Source organism: Erinaceus europaeus, chromosome 4 (assembly GCF_950295315.1).
Source record: "Erinaceus europaeus chromosome 4, mEriEur2.1, whole genome shotgun sequence".
NCBI classification, from domain to species: domain Eukaryota; kingdom Metazoa; phylum Chordata; class Mammalia; order Eulipotyphla; family Erinaceidae; genus Erinaceus; species Erinaceus europaeus.
This window is the reverse complement of record NC_080165.1, coordinates 67,494,531-67,512,255: the sequence shown is the minus strand read 5'-3', so window position 1 is coordinate 67,512,255 and position 17,725 is coordinate 67,494,531. Positions and strand designations below refer to the sequence as shown.

Genomic DNA, 17,725 nt, shown 5'->3' with positions numbered 1-17,725 from the left:
GCTGTTATTGTTGTTGGATAGGACAGAGAGAAATCGAGAGAAACACCTGCAGACCTGCTTCACCGCTTGTGAAGCGACCCCCCTGCAGGGGGGAACCGGGGCTTGAACCGGGATCCTTACGCTGTTCCTTGTGCTTCATGCCATGTGCGTTTAACCTGCTGTACTACTACCCGGCCCCCACTTTATTCTATTTTTAAGGAGATAGAAATATACGGAGAGATTGAGAGACAGTCCAGAGGACTGCTTAGCCCTGGTTATGGTGTTGCAGGGGATTGAACCTGGGACTTTTGCAACCTCAGGCACGAAAGTCTTTTTGTTTAGCCATTATACTATCTCCTCCATCATTTAATACATAGTTAAAAATAAAATAGTAGGAAATTGGTGTATTGCACAAAAGTAAAGGACACTGGGGCAGGTGGGGAGTGTTCAGGTCCTGGAACACAGTGACAGAGAAGGACATAGGTGGGAGGGTTAGAGTGTTATGTGGAAAACTAAGAAACGTTAAACATGTACCAAGTACTGTATTTTAGGAAAAACAAACAAATAAATAAGTAAATAAATAAATAGGAAACCCTAGCAGGGTAAGGAGCATGTTTCTGAAGTTGGGAGCAGCAAGTGAGTTGAACCTGTGGGCATTTGTTCTCCACTTCCTTCCATAAGTTGCTTGTTTCTGTTTGTTTCTCCTGTTCCTTCTCTTGCCCAATTTTCTGTTCTCTCACCCTCTGTCTGCAGATGGTGCTGGGCCAGATCGAAGACCACAGACGAACCCACCGACCCATCAACATCCCCTTCTTTGACGTGTTCCTCAGATACCTGTGCCAGGGTCTGTGTCTGTCCCCACAACCACATTCCCACAACCATCTCTTTCTTGTCAGGCTGTGACCACCATCCCTTCTTTTGCCCCCAGGTTCCAGTGCAGATGTGAAGGAAGATAGGTGCTGGGAGAAGGTAGAGGTGTCCTCCAACCTGCACCGGGCCAGCAAGCTGACAGATCACAACCCCAGGACCTACTGGGAGTCCAGTGGCAGTGCTGGCTCCCACTCCATCACTTTGCACATGCGCCAGGGCATCCTCATCAGGTAGTCCGCGCCCTGTATGTACTTAGCTAGCTACATACCCATACCATCTAGTTGCTTCTTTATATTTTCTCTGTGGAATTAGCCTTCTGAACATGAGTCAAGAGTTCCCTTGGCTTTGTCTGCAAAGATACTACTGGTTCCGTTTCCAATGGGTTCCTCTTCCCTGCTTCCAGGCAGCTGAACTTGCTGGTGGCCAGCGAAGATGCGAGCTACATGCCAGCCAGGGTGGTGGTGCTCGGAGGCGAAAACACCAGTGCTGTGAACACAGAACTCAACTCAGTAGGGAACTGAGTGCCATTATCTCCGAAATTACAGGATTCACTCTCCTGCCCAGACCCCTAAGCTGAACTCTTCCCTGTATTGAGCCCCATAGAAAGTTGAGTCCTTGCACTGGGGAGAGATAGTCAGCCTGTTAAAGTCCCACAGGTTGCAGGTTCAATCCCTGGTTCAGCTCTTAGGCCAGAGCTGAGCAGTGCTGTGGTTCTTCCTCACATATCCTGCTCTCTCATTTCTCACTCAAGATAAATAAATAGCTTTATAAAAAGAAAGAAAAAGGGAGCTGGGTGGTAGTGCAGCGGGTTAAGCGCACGTGGCACAAAGCCCAAGGACCAGCGTAACAATCCCAGTTCGAGCCCCTGGCTCCCCACCTGCAGGGGAGTCGCTTCAGAGGCGGTGAAGCAGGTCTGCAGGTGTCTGTCTTTCTCTCCCCGTCTTCCCCTCCTCTCTCCATTTCTCTCTGTCCTATCCGACACAACAACATCAACAACAATATCAATAACAACAACAATAATAGCTACAACAATAAGACAAGGGCAACAAAAGGGAAAATAAATATTAAAAAAATAAAAATAAATTTAAAATGGGTCAGGGAGATAGCATATGGTTATGCAAAAAGACTTTCATTCCTGAGGCTCTGAGGTCCCAGGTTCAATCTCCAGTACCACCATAAACTAGAGATGAGCAGTGCTCTGGCAAAAAAATGATGTCTAGTGACATCAGGCTCTGAGCAGCGAGAGCGGCATTAGAAATCTGTCTCAAGGTGCCACATTTCCCAGGGCTAAGGGAGCAAGGTAGACAATGAGGACACAGGAGCAGACCTGGGTGCTCTAGGAATCTCCATTAATACCTGTGGAGGTAACAGCTCTCTACCCTTCTGCCAGGTGAATGTGATGCCCTCTTCCAGCCGGGTGGTCCTCCTGCAAAACCTGAGTCGATTCTGGCCCATCATCCAGATCCGTATAAAACGCTGCCAGCAGGTAGGGTCGGGGCACAGACTGACCCTGGGCATAGGACCCAAGCCTGGGTCCTTTGAGCAAGGATGTATATGACCCTAGTCCTTCCTGAGGATGCAGGGTAGGCAGAAACAGGTCTGTATGCATTTCAGGGTGGGATCGACACTCGCATCCGGGGACTGGAGGTCCTGGGCCCCAAGCCCACGTTCTGGCCAGTGTTCAGGGAGCAGCTGTGTCGCCACACTCGCCTCTTTTACATGGTCCGGGCACAGGCCTGGAGCCAGGACATAGTAGAGGACCGCAGGAGCCTCCTGCATTTGAGTTCTAGGTATGTACATGCGTGTGTGGATGTCCATGTGGGAAAGAGGTGGGAGTGTTATTGGTGGCCTTGTCAGGGTTGTGAGGGCAAGTAAGCCAGAGAGTTTATGGGGCTGCAGAGATAGTTCAGCCTATTAGACCATCAACTTTTATTCTGAGCCTCCAGAGGTGATAGTTGAATCTCCAGCACTTTCTCAGGTCATTGCTGAGCAGGTGTCTGGTATTTCTCTCTTAGAAAAAGAAGAAAAAAAAAGATGAAGAGATCACAGAGGGGGGCTGGAGTTTTCTGCAGTTTTGTAGAGGAAAAGAAAGGATATTATTATTTTTTTGTTTTCTGATATAGAAATTGGGAGGAAAGAGTAAGATAAACACATACTTGGCAGCACTATTTGATCACTAATGAAACGTCCTGTCTGGCAGGTGGAGACCAGGGACTTGAACCCTGGTCCTTGCACACAGTAATGTGGATGTTCAGTGGGATATATCACTGCCTGACCCCTGAGAAAAAGAGTAAAAAAACAGGCATTTCCCTGGTGGACTTCCAGCAGGTTGTGCCTGTTGACACAGGGAAGCTGTGAAGTGGAGAATATGAATTTGATCTGAGTGCTAGAATTTGACTGGCAGTCTCAGGCTGGGTGGGCACTGGGCTAACAGATGACTCAGTCCCCTGACCTTCCTCCCCCATCCTTCATCCTCCTCCTCCTTAGGCTCAATGGGGCTCTGCGCCAGGAGCAGAATTTTGCTGATCGTTTCCTCCCTGACAATGAAGCTGCCCAAGCACTGGGCAAGACGTGCTGGGAGGCCCTGGTCAGCCCCCTGGTGCAGAACATCACCTCTCCAGGTAACCACTCAATCCCTGGGCCCTTTACTGTCCCTTTGCTCAACCTCACTAACCAGCCCAAGTACTCTGTTCTCAAGCCCCCTGGGCTATATATGCTTTTGGCCCTTTCCTTCGTGCCCCTTCTCCCAGCCCCAGGCCACCTCCTTTTCCCTGCTGACACCCCACAGTCAGAAGGGACCTGGCTACCTTCCTCTCCAATATCCTTTTGTCTGATTGCCCTTGATCAACTGTCCCGCCCAGTTCAGTCTCTCCCCACTGCCCTGGAGTCACGCCCTGCCTTGCCTTGTTTTCCCTGAATCTCTAGATGAGGATGGCATCAGCCCCCTGGGCTGGCTGCTGGACCAGTACCTGGAGTGTCGGGAGGCAGCCCACAACAACCCCCAGAGCCGTGCAGCAGCCTTCTCCTCTCGGGTGCGGCGCCTCACCCACCTGCTGGTGCATGTGGAGCCCTGTGAGGCACCCCCGCCAGTAGTGGCCACACCTCGGCCCAGTGAGTGCTGGGGATTGGAGCTCAGTTAGGAGCTGTGTGTGTATGTGTGTGTGTGTGTGTGGGTGTGTGGGTGTGTGTCTGTGGGTGTCTGTGTGTGTGTTTCTGTGTCTCACCCAAAAGCTGAGAGCTGCCCCTGCCTCATCCCTGCCCCTTCCTCTGTCTCCACACAGAGGGCAGAAACAGAAGCCATGACTGGAGCTCCCTGGCAACCCGGGGGCTGCCCAGCAGCATCATGAGGAACCTGACCCGCTGCTGGCGGGCCGTGGTGGAGGAGCAGGTGGGCAGCAGCAGGCACGGGTGCACGATGGTGCCTCTCGGTGGGGGTATGTTGTATTGCTGGGCGGCCTCTTCATAGTGCTACCCCCTCTCCCCCTTCAGGTGAACAATTTTCTGACTTCACACTGGCGGGATGACGACTTTGTGCCACGCTACTGTGAACACTTTAACAGTCTGCATAAGTCAAGCTCGGAGCTGTTTGGGCCTCGGGCAGCCTTCTTGCTGGCGCTGCAGAATGGCTGTGCCGGTGCCTTGCTGAAGCTGCCTTTCCTCAAAGCTGCCCATGTGAGCCTCCCACCCTCTACTCACCCCCAGGATGCTCCTCACGAGCTCTCCTTCCCCACCCCACCCCCCCTACACAGCCTGTTCGTCCATCCTATTCCATACAGACATACGTTCTTATGAAGACTTGGAAAAAAGAGAACCATGACTCCCAGCATACTGTCCTCATGTCTTGCTGTTCTTCCTTCTGTTTGTGTGTATGACTTAACACTTGGTTTTGTAAATATTTATTTTTAAATACTTATTTACATGTTTAAAATATTTTTATTTATTTATTATTGTATAGAGACAGAAATTGAGAGGAGAGACAGAGAGACACCTGCAGCACCATTTCACCACTAGTGGAGCGTTCCCCATACAGGCAGGGGCTGGGTCTCAAACCCGGCACTATAATGTGTACAACTCAACCAGGTGTGCCACTGCCTGGCCCCCAAGACTTATTTACTTATGATCATGTGAAAATGAAAAAGGAGAGAGGGAACCAGAACATCACTCTGGTGCATGTAATGCCTGTAGGCAAACACAGGGCCTCATGCTTGCAAGTTCAGTGCTCTACTGAACTGCCGCCAGGGCTGCAAATCATCCTTCCTTCTTTTTTTTATAAATATTCTATTTACATACTCATATTATTGGATAGAGACAGAGAGTAATTGAGAAGGAAAACGGAGATAGAGAGGGAGAGAAGGGGCCAAGCAGTGGTGCAGCTGTTTAAACACACACATTACAGTGTACAAGCCCCTGGTCTCCACCTGCAGGGGGAAAGCTTCACAAATAGTAAAGCAGAGCTGCAGGTGTCTCTCTGTTTCTTTCCCTCTCTCTCTCTCTTTTAAGATTTTATTTATTTATTAGTAAGAAAGATAGGAGGAGATAAAAAGAACCAGACGTCACTCTGGTACATGTGCTGCCAGGGATTGAACTCAGCACCTCATGAGCTTGAGGATTTGATGCTTTATCCACTGTGCCACCTCCTGGACCACTCTCTTTCCCTCTGTTTATCTTCCCCTCCCCTATCAATTTCTTCCTGTCTCTATCCAATAACAAATATAGATATATAGATATAGATGCAGTTTTTTTGCCTCTAGGGTTATCGTTGGGGCTCAGTGTCTGCACTACAAATCCACTGCTCCTGGAGGCTATGTTTTCCCCTTTTGTTACCCCTTGTTGTCATTATTATTATTGTTGTCATGGCTGCTGTTGTTGTTGTTGGACAGAACAGAGAGAAATCGAAAGAAGAGGAGAGGAGATGGAGAGGGGGAGAGAAAGATAGACACTTGCAGACCTAGACCTGCTTCACCACCCGCGAAGCGACTCCCTGCAGGTGGGAAGCCAGGGGCTCGAACAGGGATTCTTTTTTAAAATTTTTATTTATTTATTTTTAATAGAGACAGAAATTGTGAGAGGAGGGGTAAATAGTGCTGGAGAGAGACAGAGAGACACCTGCAGACCTGCTTTACTGTTTGTGAAGCTTTCCCCCTGCAGGTTGGTACCAGGGGCTTTTACCCTGATCCTTGTGCACCATAATGTGTGTGCTTAACCAGGTGCACCACTGCCTGGGTCCGAACAGGGATTCTTTTTTTTTTTTTAATTAATTAATTTATTTTTTGCTTCCAGGGTTATCGCTGGGGCTCCGTGTCTGCGCTATGAATCCACTACTCTTGGGGGCCATTTTTCCCATATTGTTGCCCTTGTTGTAGTTATTATTATTATTTTTTAAAAATATTTCTTTATTGGGCAATTAATGTTTTACATTCAATAGTAAATACAATAGTTTGTATATGCATAACATTCCCCAGTTTCCCATTTAACATTACAACCCCCACTATGTCATTTATCATCCTTCATGGACCTGTATTCTCCCCACCCAGCCACTCCAGAGTCTTTTACTTGGGTGCAATATGCCAATTCCATTTCAGGTTCTACCTGTGTTTTCTTTTCTGATCTTGTTTTTCAACTTCTGCCTGAGAGTGAGATCATCCCATGCTCATCCTTCTGTTTCTGACTTATTTCACTCAACATGATTTTTTCAAGGTCCATCCAAAATCGGCTGAAAACGGTGAAGTCATCATTTTTTACAGCTGAGTAGTATTCCATTGTGTATATATACCACAGCTTGCTCAGCCACTCATCTGTTGTTGGACACCTGGGTTGCTTCCAGGTTTTGGCTATTACAAATTGTGCTGCCAAGAACATATGTGTACACAGATCTTTTTGGATGGGTGTGATGGGTTCCTTAGGATATATCTCCAGGAGAGGAATTGCAGGGTCATAGGGTAGATCCATTTCTAGCCTTCGGAGAGTTCTCCAGACTGTTCTCCACAGAGGTTGGACCAATTGACATTCCCACCAGCAGTGCAGGAGGGTTCCTTTGACCCCACACCCTCTCCAGCATTTGCTAGTTGTTATTATTTATTTTTTTTAGTTATTATTGTTGTTGTTGTTGTTTTTAAATAATTTATTTCTTTATTGGGGAATTAATGCTTTACATTCAACAATAAATACAATAGTTTGAACATGCATAACATTCCCCAGATTCCCATTTAACAATACAACCCCCACTATTTCATTCATCATTTTTCATGGACCTGTATTCTCCCCACCCACCCACCCACCCCAGAGTCTTTTACTTTGGTGTAATACTCCAATTCCATTACAGGTTTGACTTGTGTTTTCTTTTCTGGTCTTGTTTTTCAACTTCGGCCTGAGAGTGAGATCATCCATATTCATCCTTCTGTTTCTGACTTATTTCACTCAACATGATTTTTTCAAGGCCCATCCAAGATCGGCTGAAAACGGTGAAGTCACCATTTTTTACAGCTGAGTAGTATTCCATTGTGTATATACCACAACTTGCTCAGCCACTCATCTGTTGTTGGACACCTGGGTTGCTTCCAGGTTTTGGCTATTACAAATTGTGCCGCCAAGAACATATGTGTACACAGATCTTTTTGGATGGATGTGTTGGGTTCCTTAGGATATATCCCCAGGAGGGGAATTGCAGGGTCATAGGGTAGGTCCATTTCTAGCCTTCTGAGAGTTCTCCAGACTGTTCTCCACAGAGGTTGGACCAATTGACATTCCCACCAGCAGTGCAGGAGAGTTCCTTTGACCCCACACCCTCTCCAGCATTTGCTGCTGTTACCTTTTCTGATGTATGACATTCTCACAGGAGTGAAGTGATATCTCATTGTTGTCTTGATTTGCATTTCTCTGACAATCAGAGACTTGGAGCATTTTTTCATGTGTTTCTTGGCCTTTTGGATCTCTTCTGTGGTGAATATTCTGTCCAAGTCCTCCCCCCATTTTTGGATGGGGTTATTTGTTGTCTTGTTGTTGAGTCTGGCAAGCTCTTTATATATATATTGGTTATTAAACTCTTATCTGATGTATGGCATGTAAAGATCTTCTCCCATTCTGTGAGGGGTCTCTTGGTTTGAGTAGTGGTTTCTTTTGCTGTGAAGAAGCTTTTTAATTTGATGTAGTCCCATAGGTTTATACTTGCCTTAGTCTTCCTTGTAATTGGATTCGTTTCATTGAAAATGTCTTTAAAATTTATGCGGAAAAAAGTTCTGCCAATATTTTCCTCTAAGTATCTGATAGTTTCTGGTCTAACATCCAAGTCCTTGATCCACTTGGAATTTACTTTTGTATTTGGTGAAATACAGTGATTCAGTTTCATTCTTCTGCATGTTTCAACCCATTGTTTCCAACACCATTTGTTGAAGAGACTCTGCTTTCCCCATGTAATAGTCTGGGCCCCTTTGTCAAAGATTAGATGTCCATAGGTGTGGGGCCTCATTTCTGGGCTCTCAATTCTATTCCACTGGTCAGTGTGTCTGTTCATGTTCCAGTACCAAGCAGTTTTGATGACAATGGCCCTATAATACAGTTTGAGATCTGGGAGTGTGATGCCTCTGGTTCTGTTCTTTTTTCTCAAGATTGTTTTGGCAATTCTAGGTCTTTTCTGGTTCCAGATAAACATCTGTAGCATTTTTTCTATTCTCCTAAAAAATGTGCTTAGGGTCTTGATGGGGATAGCATTAAATTTGTAGATGGCTCTGGGTAATATATTCATTTTGATGATGTTAATTCTTCCAACCCATGAGCATGGAATATCTTTCCACTTCTTTGTGTCTTTTTCAATTTCTTTGAGTAGTGACTCATAATTTTCAGTATACAAGTCTTTCACTTCTTTGGTTAGGTTTACTCCTAGATATTTTATTGTTTTTGTTGCTATAGAAAAAGGAACTGATTTCTGGATTTCAATTTCTTCTAACTTAGTGTTTACATAGAGGAATGCCACTGACTTTTGAATGTTAATTTTATAGCCTGACACATTACTGTATTGCCTGATGATTTCTTGCTGGATTCCTTAGGTTTTTCCATGTATACTATCATGTCATCTGCAAATAAGGAGAGTTTGACTTCTTCTCTTCCAATCTGTATCCCTTTAATTCCTTGCTCCTCCTGCCTGATTGCTATGGCAAGAACTTCGAACACTATGTTGAATAGTAATGGTGATAGTGGGCAGCCCTGTCTAGTACCTGATCTGAGGGGAAATGCTTCCAGTTTTTCACCATTGAGTATGATGTTGGCTGTAGGTTTGCTATATATAGACTCCACTATCTTGAGGAATTTTCCATCTATTGCCATTTTTTGTAGTGTTTTGATCATAAAGGGATGTTGTATTTTGTCCAAGGCTTTCTCTGCATCTATTGATATGACCGTGTGGTTTTTGGTCTTGCTTTTGTTGATGTGGTGGATCACATTGATTGATTTACGTATATTAAACCAACCTTGCATGCCTGGGATAAACCCCACTTGGTCATGATGAACAATCTTTTTGATATACTGCTGTATCCGGTTGGCTAGAATTTTGTTCAATATTTTCGCATCTATGTTCATCAGAGATATTGGTCTGTAGTTTTCTTTTTTGGTTGTGTCCCTGTCTGCTTTTGGTATCAGGGTGATGTTGGCTTCATAGAAGCTGGCAGGGAGTATTCCAGTGTCTTCAATCTTCTGGAAGACTTTTAAAAGTAGAGATGGAGCTCAGTGGTGTAGGCTATGGGAGCCTGAGCCCTGTAGGCTATGGGAGCCTGAGGGCTTTTAAACTATCAATAGGCTTCTTAGCTTAATCACTGACTCCTGACCAAGAGATAAAGCAGGGTGTGGCAGAGATAATCTAGTGGTTATGCAGAGACTTTCACAGCCCCTCAGCTATGCCACCTAGGTATAGGTCTTCTCCTGAGTTTCCCGGTTAGATCTCTGTCCCCTGGTGTCCCTCCCTGTTGCTGCTCCAGATTCTGAGGGTAGTAGCAATGGAGACTCAGAGTTGCACTTAGTGAGTCTCTGGGGAGTCCTTTCCTCCCTTCAGCTGTCCCCTTGTTGTGGAGCAGACTGGAGGTGGTGTCTCCACTGATAAACTGTTGAACTGTTAGCAGCCACTTAATCTCTCCTTAGGCCCCTCTCTCCTCTCTGTCACCATTTACTGGGTTCCTGTGGTCATTCTAGTCCTGTCTTGTTTCGGTCTGGGTGGTCTCCTTTGGTATTCCTAGTTGATCCGGGAGAGGAGAGGAGAGGAGAGGAGAGGAGAGGAGAGGAGAGGAGAGGAGAGGAGAGGAGAGGAGAGGAGAGGAGAGAAAGCGATCTGCTGCTTGTAGCTCCGCCTCCGGAAAACCAGTTGTTATTATTTTTAATGTTTTATTTATTTATTCCCTTTTGTTGCCCTTGTTTTTTAAATTTTTAAAAATATTTATTTATTTATTCCCTTTTGTTGCCCCTGTTGTTTTATTGTTGTAGTTATTATTGTTGTTGGATAGGACAGAGAGAAATGGAGAGAGGAGGGGAAGACAGAGAGGGGGAGAAAGACAGACACCTGCAGACCTGACAGGATTCTTACACCGGTCCTTGCACCTCATGCCATGTGTGCTTAACCTGCTGCGCTACCACCCGACCCCTATAAATATTTTTTAATGGGAGAGAGAGAAAAAGATAGGTACCTGCAAACTTGTGGGTAGAGACTAGGGACTTGAACCCGGGTCCTTAACATTATAATGTGTACTCAACCAGATTTGCCACTATCCATCCCCTTCTTTTTTGCCTCCTTCCTTCCTTCCTTCCTTCCTTCCTTCCTTCCTTCCTTCCTTCCTTCCTTCTTTCCTTCCTTTCCTTTCTGTTGTCTCCAGGATTATCACTGGGGCTTGGTACCTACATTATGAACCCACTGTTCCTGGTGGCCATTTATTCCCTTTTTTTCTTTCTATTTTTATTAGATATGACGTAGAGAAATTGACGGAGAGAAAGAGGAGACAGACACCTGCAGACCTGCTTTACCACTCGTAGTGTCCCCCCATCAGGTGGGGAACAGGGGCTCAAACCTGGGTCCTTGCACATAGTAGAAATGTCTGTGCTCAACTGGGTGTGCCACTACCGGGGCCCCTTTAAAATTATTTATTTATCTATTTTAATATTTATTTCCTTTTGTTGCCCTTGTTGTTTTATTGTTGTAATTTTTATTGTTGTTGATGTTGGATAGGACAGAGAGAAATGGAGAGAGGAGGGGAAGACAGAGGGGAGAGAAAGATAGACACCTGCAGACCTGCTTCACTGCTTGTGAAGTGACTCCCCTGCAGGTGGGGAGCCAGGGGCTTGAACTGATATCCTTATGCCGTTCCTTGGACTTTTCGCCACCTGCGCTTAACCCCGCTGCGCTACTGCCCAACTCCCCCCAAATTTTTATTTATTAATGAGTGAGAGAGTATCAGAGCATCACTCTGGCATATGCAATACTGACCAGCACTCCAGTTCCCCAGTGTGCTGTATCTGTGCTGATCAAAGTTGATTATCATGGTGTAGTTAACTGTATATCCCCTATAAGACTATAAACTTGGAGGGCAGGGAAGGATTAATCTGTTTTCAGTTCTTTTCACAGTGTCTGGCATTTTTAAAAAATACTTATTTATTCCCTTTTGCTGTCCTTGTTTTATTGTTGTAGTTATTACTGTTGTTATTCATGTCATCGCTGTTGGATATGACAGAGAGAAATGGAGAGAGGAGGGGAAGACAGAGAGGGGCAGAGAAAGAGAGACACCTGCAGACCTGCTTCACTGCCTCTGAAGCGACTCCTCTGCAGGTGGGGAGCCGGGAGCTCAAACCAGGATCCTTATGCTGGTCCTTACGCTTTGTGCCACGTGCGCTTAACCCGCTGTGCTACCGCCTGACTCCCAGTGTCTTTAACATTTTAAGCAGTTATTACATATTTATGGAATGGGGCCAAGTAGTGTCATACTCAGTAAGAGTGCACACATTACCATGCATTAAAGCCTGGGGCAAATTCCCAGTTTTTACCTGCAAGTGGGGGAACTTCGTAAGAGGTGTAGTAGTACTGTAGGTGTCTTTCTCTCCCTCCCTTTCACCCTTTCTATATATTTCTATCAGGAAAAAAAAAGTGTTAAAAAATATTGCAGATCCTTTACCGTACACAAAGATCCAGGTTTGAGCTCTTGCCCCCACCTGCAGAGGGGGTGCTTCATGGGTGGTGAAGCAGGTCTGAGGTGTCACTCTTTCTATCTTACTCTCGATCTCTCCCTTCCCTCTTGATAAAATAGAAAGGAAAAGAGAGAAAAAAGGGAAAAAATGGCCACTGGGATCAGTGGATTTGTAGTACTGGCACCAAACCCCAGCAATAATCCCAGTGGCAAAAATAAACAAACTGCTGATCACCTTATGAGGCTTCTAGCCATTCATCCATGCTTCCTCAGACCCTCCACACTGCTCCCACTCACCTCTGCTACCATTCATGGTTGTCCTGCTCTCTTCTACCTCCAGGTAAGTGAGCAGTTTGCCCGCCACATCGACCAGCGGATCCAGGGCAGCCGGATTGGCGGGGCCCGAGGGATGGAGATGCTGGCACAGCTGCAGCGATGCTTGGAGAGTGTCTTGATTTTCTCTGGCCTGGAGATAGCCACTACCTTTGAACATTACTATCAGTGAGTGGGGACCCCAGGAGGCAGAACAATGGAGGCCTTAGGAGTCATGGAGTGGGAGGTTGGGCTGTGCCCAGAACCCGCACTGAGACATGGCTTGGTCTGTGTGTGCTGCAGACAGTACATGGCAGATCGTCTTTTGGGCGTGGGCACGAGCTGGCTAGAGGGAGCCGTGCTGGAGCAGATCGGTCCCTGCTTCCCCAACCGCCTCCCCCAGCAGATGTTACAGAGCCTGAGCACCTCCGAGGAGCTGCAGCGCCAGTTTCATGTCTACCAGCTCCAGAGGCTCGATCAGGAACTCCTAAAGCTGGAGGACACAGAGAAGAAAATACAGGTAGGTTAGCCAGGGGGATGGGGAAGAGGAGAGGCACTGACCTGGCCGTGGTTGGCTCCTAGGCTTCAGGGAACCCATGCTTCTTCCTAAGGGGGGACCGGAGGCCAGCGGCCAGCAGCATAATAGAAGCAATGAAGAGGATTCCGAGGAAGCTGGGGCAGCAGCAGCAGACGTGGAGGAGGAGGAGAATGAGGACCTCTACTATGAAGGGACAATGCCAGAAGTGTCTGTCCTTGTCCTGTCACCACGATGCTGGCCTACTGCCTCCATCTGTCACACGCTGGACCCCAGAACCTGCCTGCCTGCCTACCTGAGGGGCACTTTGAATCGTTACTCCAACTTCTACAACAAGAGTGAGGCACCAGGGGTGGGGAGCCTTAAAGGGACAGATGTGAGGAAAAATAGCAGTAGTTTTGGTTTCAGTGGAATATGGGGGGCTGTGGGGGTGCCAGATCCTCACACTATTCCCTTCTCTGTCCTTAAAGTGAGATCCAGGGGCCCAGGAGATAGTTTACCCGGTAGAGCACATACCCTCCATAGACCCTGCGTACAAGCCTTAACAGCACATGGAACAGCATGGACAGTGCTAGGGAAGCTCCATGATTACTGGGGTGGTGCTGTGGTGTCTGTCCCTCCCCTCTCTCTTTGATTTTTTTTTTATCATCTTTATTTATTTATTGGATAGAGACAGTCAGAAATCAAGCAGAAGGGAGAGAGAGAGAGACAGAGAGACACCTGCAGCCCTGCTTCACCACTTGCAAAGCTTTCCCCCTGCAGGTGGGGACCGGGGCTCGAACCTGGGTCCTTGCACATTGCAACATGTGCACTAAACCAGGTGCACCACCACCCGGCCCCTCTTTTCTCTCTTACCTGCTCTTTTTAATTGGCATCGAGGGAGTAGTACAGCAGTAACACACCCAGGTTCATCTGGCACTACCATATGATAAGAGATGCTTTTGTTTCTCTTTCTCATGAAAATAAATGTATAAGGGCATGGTGGTAGCATACCTGGTTGAGTACACGTTCTTTTTTTTTTTTTTTTTAATATTTTTTACTTTTTTTTTGCCTCCAGGGTTATTTCTGGGGCTCGGTGCCTGCACTACAAATTCACTGCCCCTGGAGGCTATTTTCCCCCCTTTTGTTGCACGTGTTGTTTATCGTTGTTATTGTTATTGTTGTTGCTGTTGTTGGGTAGAACAGAGAGAAATGGAGAGAGGAAGGGAAGACAGAGAGGGGGAGAGAAAGACAGACACCTGCAGACCTGCTTCACTGCTTGTGAAGCGACTCCCCTGCAGGTGGGGAGCCGGGGGCTCGAACCAGGATCCTTACTCTGGTCCTTGCACTTCGCAGTACTGCCCGACTCTCAAGTGGATGTTCAATATGTGAGGACCCTAGTTCAAGTTCCTAGTTCCCCACTTGAAGGGGGAAAAGTTTCTCAAGTGGTGAATCAGTGTTACAGGTGTTTCTCTTTCCCTCTCCCTTTTTTATTTGTTTATTTATTTACTCCCTTTGTTGCCCTTCTTGTTTTATTGTTGTAGTTATTGTTGTTGTTGTTATTGATGTCGTCATTGTTGGATAGGACGAAGAGAAATGGAGAAAGGAGAAGACAGAGAGGGGGAGAGAAAGATTACCTGTAAGCTTGCTTCACCACTTGTGAAGCGACTCCTCTGCAGTTGAGGAACTGGGGGCTCGAACCAGGATCCTTAAATCTGTGCTTGCACTTTGTGCCAGGTGTGCTTAACCCACTGTGCTACTGCCCGACTTCCTATTTATTTTTTAACCAGAGCATTGATCAGCTCTGACTTATGGTGGTGCGGGGGATTAAACCTGGAACTTTGGAGCCTCAGGCATGAGAGACTCTTTGCATAACCATTATCCCAGTCACCCCCACCTTTCTTCTCCCTCTCTATATTTCACTTTCAATTTCTATTTCTATCCAATAAATAAATTCAAAAATATTTTAAAAGAAAAAATATGTATAACATACATATTTTAACTGGACAAAGGAGTCCACTTAGCAGTGGTATTGTGTATACACAGTTGTACTGGGTCCATTCCCTTATAGTGCATTATAAAGAAGTGGGGGCAGGGGGAGATAGCATAATGGTTATGCAGAGAGACTCTCATGCCTGAGGCTCCAAAGTCCCAGGTTCAATCCCCTGCACCACCATAAGCCAAAGCTGAGCAGTACTTTGGTAAATTAAAGAGAGAGAGAGAGAGAGAGAGAGGAATGAAGGAAGGAAGGGGGATGTAGTAGCGATGACTCACTGGATTGAAAACCTGCCTTGCTATGCTCACAGACCAAGTTTGAGCTCTGGCACCACACGAGAGGTGCTATGGTGTAAGGGGAAATGCAGGCATGGAAGTCTGTTTTGCAACTCAACCTGGAACACAAACATCGCAAGGCAAGTGCCCTACCTGGCGAGCTTTTTTTTTTTTAATTATCCTGGCGAGCTTTTTATGCAGCCCCATGATATTCTGGTTTGAAGAGTGCCTCAGCCCTTTCTCATTTTATGGTGTTGGCTCCCTGAAGTAAAAAGGGAATCTCTGGGGAGTCGGGCAGTAGCACAGCAGGTTAAGCACACGTGGCGCAAAGCGCAAGAACCAGCGTAGGGATCCCAGTTCAAGCCCCCGGCTCCCCACCTCAGGGGAGTCGCTTTAAAAGCGGTGAGGCAGGTCTGCAGGTGTCTATCTTTATCTCCCCGTCTTCCCCTCCTCTCTCCATTTCTCTGTCCTATCCAACAACGATGACATCAGTAATAACTATAACAATAAAAACAGTAAGGGCAACAAAAGGGAATAAATATTAAAAAAAATTTTTTAAAGGGAATCCCTAGGGAGTCGGGCGGTAGCACAGCGGGTTAAGTGCACGTGGCGCAAAGCGCAAGGGCTGGTGGAAGGATCCCGGTTCGAGCCGCCGGCTCCCCACCTGCAGGGGAGTCACTTCACAGGCGGTGAAGCAGGTCTGCTGTTGTCTTGTCTTTCTCTCTCCATCTCTGTCTTCCCCTCCTCTCTCCATTTCCCTGTGTCCTATCCAACAACAACGACATCAATAATAACTACCACAATAAAACAAGGGCAACAAAAGGAATAAATAAATAAATAAAATGATAAAAGAAAAAAAAGGGAATCCCTGGAAGGCACTGATAAAGCTTGCCTGACCCGAGGGTATCGCGGGGCAGGCTGCAGATGCCTGGGGTGGGGGGTAGGGTAGGTCGAGGGTGCAGACACGGAGAAGGCTGAGCTCTGGACCTCAGGCCAGGGACCACTGTGCCAGCCAATGACTGGGTCATACACACTGTGAGCTGAGCGAGATGGAGCTCACCCCCACCCCTGGCTTTCCTCCTCCTCTCAGGGCAGAGCTCCCCTTCTCTGGAGCAGGGCCCTCCAAGGCGCCTGCAGTGGACGTGGCTGGGCCGGGCTGAGCTGCAGTTTGGGGATCAGACCCTGCACGTGTCCACCATGCAGATGTGGCTGCTGCTGCATTTCAACAACCTGCAGGTGGCTCAGCTCTTCTGCTCCCACCCTCCCCACCCCCTCACTGTCCCCCCCCTCCACTTTCTGGGAGGCCCTAAACATCTCTCCCTCTTCTCTTAGGAGGTCTCCGTGGAGAGTCTGCTAGCACTCTCAGGGCTTTCTCCAGACATGCTGGATCAGGCCATCGCTCCTCTTACAGCTTCCAGAGGCCCCCTGGACCTTCACGAGCCAAAAGACATCCCTGGAGGTATGTACTTAATGCCTCGGAACCTTGCTCTCAGCCACGGCTTGCCTCCCCTGGGCCCCCCACCCCACCCATTGACCTGCACTTATTTTTAGGGGTACTCAAGATTCGTGAGGACCATGAGGAGCCCAGACCAAGGAGGGGCAATGTGTGGCTCATCCCACCTCAGACATACCTCAAAGCTGAGGACGAAGAGGGCCGGAACCTGGAGAAGAGACGGAACCTTCTGAACTGCCTCATCGTCCGAATCCTCAAGGCCCACGGGGATGAGGGGCTGCACATTGACCAGCTAGTCTGTCTGGTAGGTGGAGTAGGCAGTCCACAGGAGGTGGGCCCAGCAGCATCTGGTTGACTGTGGAAACTAGGTGGGGGAGGGGTGAGAGCGGACAGCGCCTGGGAGGAGCTGCCGTCTGGACTATCATGGCCTCTCTCTCTCCACCAGGTGCTGGATGCTTGGGAGAAGGGCCCCTGTCCTCCCAGGAGTTTGGTCAGCAGTCTGGGCCGGGGTTCTGCCTGCAGCAGTACTGATGTGCTCTCCTGTGTCCTGCACCTCCTGGGCAAGGGCACTGTGAGGCGCCATGATGACCGGTCGCAGACACTGTCCTATGCAGTCCCCGTGACAGTGATGGAGCCTCAAACCGAGTCCCTGAATCCAGGCTCCACGGGCCCCAATCCACCCCTCACCTTCCACACCCTGCAGATCCGCTCCCGGGGCGTGCCGTATGCCTCCTGCACAAGCACCCAGACCTTTTCCACCTTCCGGTAGCTCTGGAGAGGAGACCAGGCTCACTATGGAAATAAAAGGCAGGCATCTGATCTGGCTTCTGTGTGTCTGGTGACCATGACAAAGCTGGGATGGGAAAAGGGGTTTTCTGGCTGAAGGGAGAGACCCTGGCTTGGGCCTTCTCATGCCTTTTAGGAGTCACTGCTGTTAGGGTGAGACGGCACTCAGTGTGACTTAGCATTGCGCTTTCAGCAGGAGAATCAAGTGGGCAGGGATGGATCCTGGCCCCTACACAGAGGGTGTGTTGTTAAAAGCGCTTTTACCTGGCAGGCTGGTAACCGACACCCACTCTACCATGCCAGGTGTCCCTGGGCCAGATGGTCACACAGCCTCTATTCTTGTGTATGGAATTGGGATGAGTCACTGTGGCACTCTGAGAAGCACCA

General features: G+C 47.8%; 1 protein-coding gene across 2 annotated transcripts in view; it reads left to right on the top strand.

Moving 5' to 3' along the window:
• Nucleotides 1-17,371, top strand: part of CUL7 (cullin 7) — a 37,320-nt gene extending 19,949 nt beyond the window's left edge. For both annotated transcript variants that reach the window (XM_016191438.2, XM_007530433.3), the window contains exons 11-26: nucleotides 733-823; nucleotides 908-1,079; nucleotides 1,253-1,358; nucleotides 2,240-2,335; nucleotides 2,464-2,639; nucleotides 3,337-3,470; nucleotides 3,775-3,960; nucleotides 4,131-4,237; nucleotides 4,339-4,521; nucleotides 12,343-12,503; nucleotides 12,618-12,834; nucleotides 12,926-13,187; nucleotides 16,190-16,335; nucleotides 16,432-16,558; nucleotides 16,651-16,856; nucleotides 16,998-17,371. In XM_016191438.2, the coding sequence (XP_016046924.1) occupies nucleotides 733-823; nucleotides 908-1,079; nucleotides 1,253-1,358; nucleotides 2,240-2,335; nucleotides 2,464-2,639; nucleotides 3,337-3,470; nucleotides 3,775-3,960; nucleotides 4,131-4,237; nucleotides 4,339-4,521; nucleotides 12,343-12,503; nucleotides 12,618-12,834; nucleotides 12,926-13,187; nucleotides 16,190-16,335; nucleotides 16,432-16,558; nucleotides 16,651-16,856; nucleotides 16,998-17,321 (2,694 nt within the window). In that variant the 3' untranslated portion in view covers nucleotides 17,322-17,371. The remainder of the gene's footprint in view (nucleotides 1-732; nucleotides 824-907; nucleotides 1,080-1,252; nucleotides 1,359-2,239; nucleotides 2,336-2,463; nucleotides 2,640-3,336; nucleotides 3,471-3,774; nucleotides 3,961-4,130; nucleotides 4,238-4,338; nucleotides 4,522-12,342; nucleotides 12,504-12,617; nucleotides 12,835-12,925; nucleotides 13,188-16,189; nucleotides 16,336-16,431; nucleotides 16,559-16,650; nucleotides 16,857-16,997) is intronic.
• The last annotated feature ends 354 nt before the right edge of the window (nucleotides 17,372-17,725 follow it).